Source organism: Cariama cristata, unplaced genomic scaffold, assembly GCF_000690535.1.
Source record: "Cariama cristata isolate BGI_N322 unplaced genomic scaffold, ASM69053v1 scaffold18255, whole genome shotgun sequence".
Taxonomy (NCBI): Eukaryota; Metazoa; Chordata; class Aves; order Cariamiformes; family Cariamidae; genus Cariama; species Cariama cristata.
Genome location: NW_009616007.1, coordinates 48,982 through 59,123, shown reverse-complemented (window position 1 = coordinate 59,123; position 10,142 = coordinate 48,982). Strand labels below are relative to the sequence as shown.

The window sequence follows — 10,142 nt, the reverse complement described above, 5'->3', positions numbered from 1 at the left end:
GGAAAGAAAATATGTTTCTTCCTCACGTTCCGCATAGGACTTGGAAACAAAGCGTAACAAGCTGGATGAGGTGGACCTGGACATGGTTCCTATGAGTGTGGAGCTAGAAGAGGAAGCAGATGGCTTGGAAGAGTACACCTTCCCAAAGTTTGCAGCTACTTATTTCCAGGGGTCTTCTACACATACGCATATCCGGAGACAGCTGCGGCACCCACTACTCTACCATGATGACAAGGACGATGTCCTGGTATCTTGCTCCTTGTTGTTGAACCTTCTCTCTCCATAGCCCTGGCTTCTACAGCTCCTCACATCCTTGGGTCCCCCTGCCTCTGGCACAGCCCTGGGAACCAGAGACTTTAGAGCCAAGCAGATAGTCCTAAGCACTTTTATGAAAGTAGTAGTTTCCATCAGCATTTTTTGGCACTTGGCAGGCATTTCACACAGATACCTGCCCAACACAAGATCTCTGGTCACCTTCAGTCTGCCTAAAGAGGGAACTCTCAGGTTTGTTCTGAATTCTCCAGATACCCTTTGGGGGCAAAAGTGGACTGGAGAGAAGAAGAATCAGAGCTCACTCATCTCTCTGTTCTTGTTAGGGTTGCTGGTCTGTGAATTAGGACAGAAGAGGGAGGCCCAGGCCTCCAATTTTCCTGTTGGACCATAGGGGAGATTGAGGAGGGGAGTTTTTCTTGATGCTAAGAAGCCTTACAGAATGGAGGATCCCATGCTGCAAAAACTTTGCTATTACTTGGCTTTCTAGTTCTAGGCATGAGGGCTCCTGGAAGAGTTCACTCCACTGCTTATCTGTCCAGGTCGGTAAATGCAGAGTGCAGTTCAGCCAAGGTGCCTCTGCCTCACACCAGCCACAGCACACCTGCAAGGTGCCAGTAAAGGGAACGGTGAGGGCTCAGCAATCACAGAGCAAACCTGACGTTCCCACTAGAGCTGCACCCTCTTCCTTTAGCTTGAGAGAGTTGTGAATGTTGCTCTGATGTTGTCCGACATGAAAGTAAACTCCTGGTGTAAACGGTGGGAGGAGATGGGAATTTTAACAACTTGGACTGGGTAAAGGAAGAAAATGCTCTTATCTAAACAGGCAGAAACAGTGACGCCATTGGTTCTCTTGGCAGTGTCTGACTGTGCTTTCTGCCACTACAGGCTTCTCTAGTTGTGTGGGTTATCATCCTGAGGTTCATGGGGGACCTGCCAGAGCCAGCAATGTTTGCCAAGAATGCCACCACCAAGAGCAGCTCCGTGATGACACAGATCTATGACACACTTGGCAGGAAAAACCAGGTCCAGTTCAGGAATGACAGCCCAAATATGGTGAGAGGAGCAGGCTATGTCTGTATTTTCATTTGCTTTCCTTGGTTCCTGTGCTGTTCTACCAAGAGTGAGATAAGTAAAGGAACAGTTTCATGCTGCTGTACTTGAAATGCCAGAAATGTAAAAGGGCCCTTGTCAGTCCTGGAAGGACACTGCAGCTCCTCTGGCACGAGGGGACAAAACAAAAACATTTCCATTTGAGCATCTTTCCATCCTTAATGAATCATTCTTGCTGTGCATTAACTCATTTCTTATAATGATAATGTGTATTGTAGAGAGAAAGCAGAAAGGATAACAAGATTTCGAAGGGGATCTCTTCCCTGAAGCTGAAACGGTCATCCAAGTTGACAGGGAAGGTAAGAGGTGGAAATAAATTGCTTTCCCTAAGTCTTCTTGCCTGGAACCCTGTCTTCACCTTCTGACAGCAACCTCCCAGCTGGGAACTTGTTCCCCTGCCAAGCTGGTGCAACCCTGTCTATGGGATACCTGGTGCACTATTCTTCTTTTGATACTATCTCCATGTGTATTGCTGTCACTTATTCTCTGGCAGATTAACTCCATCTCTTCCTGCTGGAGGGTGACTCCTGAACACAGGGAACAATTTATTATTGAGATTTGTTGGTATTACAGAACAGTGTGCCCAAAGCCCTGAGCAGACTGAGAACCACCGTGTGCTTAGGGCTGTACAGGACAGTACAAGAAAGTTCCAGCCAGTAATAGGGCTGTAATACTGCATTTTATGAGTTAGCTTGAGAGGGAAGGGGGGAAGCATGGCCTGCTTCTAACTGCTCCTGCACTAAGCAGAAAGAGTTTTAGCCAGAAAGATAGAGAAGGAATGTCTTTCATTTCTGGGAGAGCTGCCTGGTAAGAGAAGAGGTTTCTAGAGCACTCTGAGGTTCTGCTTGGTTTCTTTCAGGTGACAGACCAGCTGAGAAGTGGGGAAGAGGCTTTCCAAGAGGACAGCTCGATCTCTGAGAGACCTATGTCCAACCTAGAAAAAGTGCACTTTATTATTGGCAATGCAATTCTCCGTCCTGCCATCAGGTAGGAAATCTGAACCTCCTTTCTAGGACCAGGAACCCATTACATCAATAAAATCCAGCATCCCCTTTCTGCAGTCCTGGGGCATTTTCCAAATGCTGGAAATGTCTCACATTCATCTCCAGGGATTCGTGACTGAAAGCATAAACTAGTCACATAGAACTGAGATTGTAGGCCACACAGCTCATCCGAGGATGGTTCACTATTACCAGAGGGGACAGAGAACAACTCCCTTACTACCTTTTCTCTTGTATCTTCATGTTGTAGTTTATGTAGTTTATGTCATTTGCCTCCATGTATGCCTTTCTGAATACTCCACAGATATGCAATGGGGCAGAGCTCAGGGCTGTAACCCAATAACACCTGAAGGTGGAACACAGCCCTAGTATGAGGGAGTAGAAACACTCAGAAGAGTAAGAATCATAGAATCATAGAATGCTTGGGGTTGGAAGGGACCTTTAAGGGTCATCTAGTCTAATCCCCCTGCAATAAGCAGGGACATCTTCAACTAGATCAGGTTGCTCAGAGCCTGGTCCACACTGTCCTTGACTGTGTCCAGGGGTGGGGCATCTATCACCTCTCTGGGCAACCTGGTCCAGTGTTTCACCACCCTCATTGTGAAAAATTTCTTTCGTATATCTAGTCTAAATCTACCTTCCTTTAGTTTAAAACCATTACCCTTTGTCCTGTCGCAACAGGCCTTTCTAAAAAGTCTGTCCCCATCTTTCTTATAAGCCCCCTTTAAGTACTGGAAGGCTGCTTTAAGGTCTGCCCGGAGCCTTCTCTTCTCCAGGCTGAACAACCCCAACTCTCTCAGCCTGTCTATGGAGTTAATGTACACTAGGTGTATGAGAGGTGTTCATAACCTCAGTTTCCCAATAGCCTGCTGTTGAGCCCTCAAGCAATGTCCCCAAATCAGAGACGGTTGAAGATTTGGCTTGCTGAGTATATCAACCACTAGAAGAAGAAATCCTGTTCACAAGTGGTGTGAGGCTGGACCTTAGACCAAGCATGGTGTGAGGATAAGACAGAAGCTGGTTGGTTCTGACCTGACCTCATGAATTCTCTCCTCTATTTTAGCTTATGCAACACTTTTCTGTAACCAAGCCCACAGGCACAGGCCCTGCCTTGACCTCAGTCATGGGCTGCATCCCTCTCTACATAGTTGCTTTGTTTCAGTCAACATGCTCCCTGAAGCAGATCCTTAGCTGGCAAAAATTGCATTCAATCAACGTATCATAACCACCACAGGCTAATTATCTACTCCCTCAGTCTGTGTTTCATCATATGTCCTATCTGGGAACAAAAACGTCATCCACCTTGTGTCCTCCCACATCAGATTTGCCAAATGTGTGTCCCAAGAGTCCAGAAGATTGAAGATTATTTTTAAATAGCAGTTTTGGTTGAATGCAGATTTTTGCATCTGTTACCCATATGTCCTTGCTGCAGGCAACTTGCATTTTCAGAAGCTCGCTTTGAAGCACCCTTTCGTCCATTCCTGTCCAAGGACTCGCTCCAAGTTTACTAAAAATATAAAATTAAATAGTGTCCCCCCCTTTCCTTATCCCAAAATCCACATAGAAGCAGAAAGGCAAGAGCCATGAGATACAAGGCACATAGTGTAGAGCTTAGAGCAAGTTTCACATGTGGAGGGACAGCAATGCCGTTTCACAGCTGCATGACTTGGCAGTTACCCCTGCACAGTCCCCGTGCTTGTCACAGGAGATAATCCAGCATGGGAATTGCACTTGAACTGCTCGAGTTACAAGGGGTGGCAGAGGGCGGTAAGTATACCCTGAGCCTTTTCCTGCCAAAGACAAGACAGTTATTTCTTGTGGTACATTACAGGTGCTATCCTGGCTAAAATGATTAAACCTAGCTCAGATCTACATCATCGTGCTGCAATCATGCCTGGAAACATAGCCAAAGACAGTTCAGACAGTGAATCATGATCTGTTGCTTTCACATGTTTTCTTACAGAGATGAGATTTATTGCCAGATTTGCAAACAACTCACTGAAAACAGCAACAGGAGCAGCTATGCTCGAGGCTGGATCCTTCTGTCACTTTGCCTTGGTTGCTTTCCTCCTTCAGACACATTTGTGAAGGTACACTGCTAACCTTTCCTACAGCAGCTTAAACACCTTAGCTGATACAGTTTGTTGTGTATTTTGATGTTTTGATACAGATAGCCACATAAACTGTTTTGCTGCCATAGCAGCTGGTGCTGTGATTTTAGCAGAAACTACCTCATCTCATATGCTTCTCTGGGAATTGAAATAAATGCTTGCTGTACTCACATTTAATTCTTTTTCATTATATGTCATACAAGTTGGATTCTATTGTTGATCACAGCTCTCATTTTAGATCTGTAATCTGCAAAGAATCTGACAAATTTTAACCTCTCCAGTTCTGCCTTTCCAACATTTAAAAGGTGTCTCCAGATATAATCCTAGTGATTAAATATACTCAGGAGGCCAGTATAAAATCACCCCCCATACTTTACCAGTTCTTACCCTACATCTCCAAGCCCTACAAAATCCAGTAGAGATTTTGGCTTTTTGATCATTCATCAGTCATTAATTTCCAGATGTAAATGGATCATAAAACTGCTTCATCACAGGAAAGTGTGGTGAACAACCTGCGGCTGCAACTTAACATCAGCCTTCCTCCTAGATCTTAGAGGCAAACAGAATCCATAGATATTCCCGAATCTTCAGCCTTGCTTTATTGACACCCTGCTCAAATGATTAATCTAATAATAAATGCTGCTAAATGGACACTACTTGGAACAAACCAGACACGAGGCATAGACATATTTTGACACCAGTCTTCATCCAAAGACTGTGAACCATGCAGAATTCATGAAAGACAAGACTATACCCTATCTCTAGGAATATTCTTAATCATTTAAATAACCAGGTGACTGACCCATGCTTGCACTAAATACAAGTATGTAAACACAAGTCCATGGTTACACCATGTCACCCAAGATATCAGAGCCATACAAACTCCAAAAGCTGAGTTTATCCAATCCTTCTCTTCCAATGTCCAATCTTAATCATGGACTTCAACTATGGATATTGTCAGAGAACTTAGTCAAACTAAAAGTAACCATCATCAGCAGTCCTAACCTACAATTAGCCCTCTTGCCAGCACTTTTGTTCACACAGAATTTCACAAGACTTCGGGGTCTTCAACTGGAAACACTAACCCTTGCTGTAACCTAATCATAAGAATAAAGTCTCCACTATCTAATATTTATCGTGTAGTTAAACATGGTGAATAGATTGACACAAGTCTTCCTCTTTAGACTAAAGCTCTGCAGAACAAAGGAAAACTTGGTGTCTCAAACCTCCTTTTTCAAAACACTAATTCCAACCCTAACCTTTAATACTTTCTGGTGAACTGTAAGCTAACTGATCACTCTAATCTAGTGTATCAGCTGCAGAAGGTTTCTCATGTTTTATGAGGATTAGTGTTTCCTAACTCTTTCTTATGCTCTGTGCATATAGTACCTGTTGAATTTCATCCACCACGGGCCCACAGGCTATGCACCATATTGTGCTGAACGTCTGAGACGTACCTATGTCAACGGAGCACGGACTGAACCTCCGAGCTGGCTGGAACTTCAGGTAGCAGCTCCCTTTTTGCTTAATTATATTGATCTGTATCATTTTATACTGGCTTGCATTTACTAACCTGTGCTAAGAGATTTTCCTAAGTGCAATCACAGAAATCAATTGTCCAGGGGCACTGATGACCAGCTGCCTTGGTCTGGGCAGCTTCTTAGATACACTTCTTCTGGCTATTCAGTTAGCCTAAATCCAGTGAAGGATATAAGTTAAAAGCTGTAACACGTGATTTGCAGGGAGATGCCACCATCCACTCAGGAGCCACAGGCCAGAACCGCCTCCTTAGGGAAGTTCATACCATCATTTGTGGAAAGAACTAAGCAGTAGTTGTGCTTTTAAAACAGAGGGAGGAAGTGTGCACGATAGAGCTATATCGCCCTCCCCCTTCCTTTAAATGTCACCCTAGTAATTAGAAGTCACACACACACACACGCACACACATCCCCCCTTCAACTGAAGACCTCAGTTCAATTCCTTCCTAAATCTGAGTGACCCTATTGCCTAACACACATCTCCCTGGGCAGAGTACTTGCTGCACGCCATCTCTCCCCTGATGCATGCAAGGCTGTACCCAAAAGTCATCAAGCCAAATAAGGCTCACAAAAAGTCTATCAGTCCACATTGTTATGTGACCATCAGCTCCCCTGAGCTGTGGGGAGGAGAGAATTTGAGTCTAGTGCAGCTCCAGGGATGTAATTTATATTTAAGACTCACCATGCATCGAAGAAACTGTGTGGGCATTGGAGATTCACTCAAAGATTGTTGACTAGGGTGTACAGTGTGTGGACCTCTTAAATCTAAATGTCTTCATCATTTTTCACAGAAAAGTAAGGTTTGCTCATAATTTGTTTCTCTCATTTAACTCTGACTTACAGGCAACAAAGCAGAAGAAACCCATTATGGTTAATGTCACCCTGATGAACGGCCAAAGCATCACTGTCCCTGCAGACTCTGCTTCCATTGCCAAAGAGATCTGTCAGTTCATAGCAGATAAAACCAAACTGAAGGATGTGTTTGGTTTTTCACTCTACATTGCTGTGTTTGATAAGGTAAAGTGTAGAAAAATAGAATGAGAGCTCCCTTCTCTTTCTGTAGAGTTGCTGCAGTCCACCCAGCCTCACTGAGGACTCCCTCTAACTTCTGGAAGCACCCCTGTCCCAGTCCTACTCTCAAACCAAATCAGTTCTGGATCCCAGCTGAATCTCAGGACTTAATAATCCGATTCTGCCTTTCTGCTGGCTAGCTCCTGCTGCACGCCTGTAAGGTTTCCTTTGCCAGGTCACATAATTGACTAGGGTCCCTGCTCCCACACATGGGCAGTGCAGCACTGTGGTCTCTCCCCACGTTCTGAGATCCCCCCTGCTCGTCATGCATGCAGCACAGCAGAACTGCTGGAGCAGGGTGAAACTAGCAGGTCTCATACACTAGGGATCTCTGCTCAAAGACATATTCCCACCTGCATTGCTGCACATTACTTTCTTGTTCTGTGCTATAGTGCTGCTGATGCAGCCCCTATCATGTGGCATTGGAAGCCAAGGTCCTTGCCAGGGCTGATGCTGTTAGCTCACATGCTGGCATTTTAGCCTCTCCTTCCCTTTGCATTTTTTTTTTACAGCAATGCTGTAAACCAGACATACACAGCAGGATGCTATCTTGGTGCTCAGGGTTAGGCATCAATAGCAAAGAAATTAATTCAGAGATGGCATTTTTGGTTAGATTACAACAACACTTGCGCATGCGCTTAAAGGGATATACAGGGGATAAGCGAAGTACAAGGAGACAAATACAAGATTGCAAACCAGAGCTGCTTTGTCTTAACTTCCAACTTATTTTTCCCAATACCATCCCTGTGCATAAAAATACACACAGTTACCAAAGTACATCTTGCACGTGCATCTGCTTACCTTTTCAGAGTTTTTCTTGCTGTCAGGAGACCAGGAGCTTTGGGTTCATTGTCCTTAACTCAGATCCGAAGTAGGCATGCCAGTAAATACAGTGTCCCTTTGTTCCAGGTCTGGTCACTGGGTGGGGGACGAGATCATGTCCTGGACGCCATCTCTCAGTGTGAACAGCTAGTGAAGGAGCGGGGCACACATGAACGCAATGCACCCTGGCGACTCTACTTTCGGAAGGAAATCTTCACCCCCTGGCACAACTCCCAGGAGGATCCTATCAGCACTGATCTCATTTACCACCAAGTAATTCGTGGCATCCGGTTTGGAGAGTATCGTTGTGAGAAGGTGAGTCGCCTTATTCATCCTCCTAAAGAGATAAAACTATATTAACATTTCCCACATTAAAAAGCAGGAAGATGAATGAAGTTTCTAGTGGCTGTGAACAACCCTTCCCTTCTTAATGAACAATTGTTGTCCAGGTGATTGTGCCAGCTGTCACACTCAGCTGTAATTAATAAATATTTTTTTTTCAGCAACTTTCAGTTCATGTGGCAGCTGGTGGCATGTCCAAAGGGACAATTTGGGTCCTTTTAAAATATCTTTGCTAATAATCTCTTTGATGCTATGATTGTGTGAAGTTCATCTCTCCTTATGTTGGATGACTGTCAAGAGTTATCCAGACAAAAATGGATAAAACCCCATTTCTAAACTGGCTTCAAGGTTGAATGAAGCTATCTGGACTTTGTGACATCTTTCTAGGCCTCTTTTAAATGGATTAATTGTTTCAGGAGGAGGATTTGGTGGAAATAGGTGCAAAATATTGTTACATCCAGTTTGGAGATTCCATCCACAATGAACTTGTGCAGAAGGTGCTCCATGACTGTATCCCAGTGAAACAGCTGAAGTCCAAGCCCCTGGAAAAGTGGGTGAGCCTTATAACCTACGCACATGCTAAGGTAAGAGGTTTGCCTGGCACCGCTGGGTAACCACTCTCGAGCACCAGCTTCTGCTTCTTTCACCATTTCCATTTATGAATAGTGTGTTCGGGGAGGAAAGAAAAACATCTCAGTTTGTATAGCCCAAATAGTTAATTAGGGCTGGGGGATCAGAGAACCTTTCCACTCACTCTTCCATATAGGGCTCAACAGGGGGGGCAGAATGAAAAAAGTGTCTTTAAATCTCTGAACAAAGTATCATCTAAGGCTTTCTATCTCCCATCTGACGACTGAGTCAGGATGGGCCTGGGATGAAATATTGGTTTTGATCTGGAAATGGATTACCTGAATTATTTCCATGTCACCCAAAGTGTGTTAGACTCTGAACAGGTAAGTCAGTGGGGATTTGAGGGAAATCTGGAATCCACATGCCTGTGGGCAACCTCAGCTGCATGTGGCTTAGGCCTCTGGAGGCTGCTCCTGATTTGACTTTCTCCAGGTACCCTTGACACCAGTTACAGCAGAGGGCTGTTGGGAACGTCTAGGATCAGGCCTGCTCTTTATTGTCTGCTGATCATGCAAACCAGATTTTACTGAGAAAACCTTGGTTATCTTTTTATATTTCAGGCTCCATATACACAGGACCGTCTCTCCCGTCAGACTGTGAAGGAACAACTTGTAGATTTTGCTCGGTTTCAGTGGCCTTTGCTTTTTTCCCGATTCTTTGAAGTCACTAAGTTTTCAGGTAATACCTGGAGCCTGGGAGTAGAGAACAGATAAAAGACCAATAGAGGAGGACTTGTATAGCATTGATAAGGAGTTTTTTCCTCATTTTCAGGTCCCAGCTTGCCCAAGAACCACTTTATTGTTGCCGTAAATTGGAAAGGTGTCTGCTTCTTGGATGAGTCAGAAAAGAGACTCCTTGAGCTGACATTTCCAGAGGTAACTAGCATCCACACAAACAGGTGAGTGCCCCAGAAAGACAAGAGCTGAAAAAGGCATCTCTGCCCATACTCAGAAAGGGTCTTCCATGTAGGAAGGAGGTGTACTTTCTCTGCTGTCCCCCTAGATGATTTGATCTGAGCCTGGAAAGGTGGTTTAGCCTAGGTCTGGGAAACAGAAAGGTACAAGTTCTGAGCAGCCTGTAAAGGAAATACTGAAATGGCTGAATCTTCCCAGCTGGTGGAAGGAAAGATGATCCTGCTCAGTCAGAAAGCTGTAAGGGAGCAGATTTACATGAAGACAAGAATGGCCCAAATAACTAACAGAGTTAAGCCATCATCTGTCATCCATGCTGGGAGTTTGTATACT

The 10,142-nt window shown here is 44.5% G+C and overlaps 1 protein-coding gene across 1 annotated transcript in view; it reads left to right on the top strand.

The window, feature by feature from the left end:
- The window catches only part of MYO7B (myosin VIIB), a gene marked incomplete at its 5' end in the record, with an annotated part of 28,120 nt that overhangs the window by 2,448 nt on the left and 15,530 nt on the right, over window positions 1-10,142 (top strand). Inside the window, 11 exons of the mRNA XM_009700029.1 lie at window positions 38-247; window positions 1,159-1,326; window positions 1,602-1,682; window positions 2,243-2,370; window positions 4,348-4,474; window positions 5,882-6,001; window positions 6,877-7,050; window positions 8,014-8,241; window positions 8,685-8,852; window positions 9,459-9,576; window positions 9,670-9,796. Coding sequence (XP_009698331.1) covers window positions 38-247; window positions 1,159-1,326; window positions 1,602-1,682; window positions 2,243-2,370; window positions 4,348-4,474; window positions 5,882-6,001; window positions 6,877-7,050; window positions 8,014-8,241; window positions 8,685-8,852; window positions 9,459-9,576; window positions 9,670-9,796 — 1,649 coding nt within the window. The remainder of the gene's footprint in view (window positions 1-37; window positions 248-1,158; window positions 1,327-1,601; window positions 1,683-2,242; window positions 2,371-4,347; window positions 4,475-5,881; window positions 6,002-6,876; window positions 7,051-8,013; window positions 8,242-8,684; window positions 8,853-9,458; window positions 9,577-9,669; window positions 9,797-10,142) is intronic.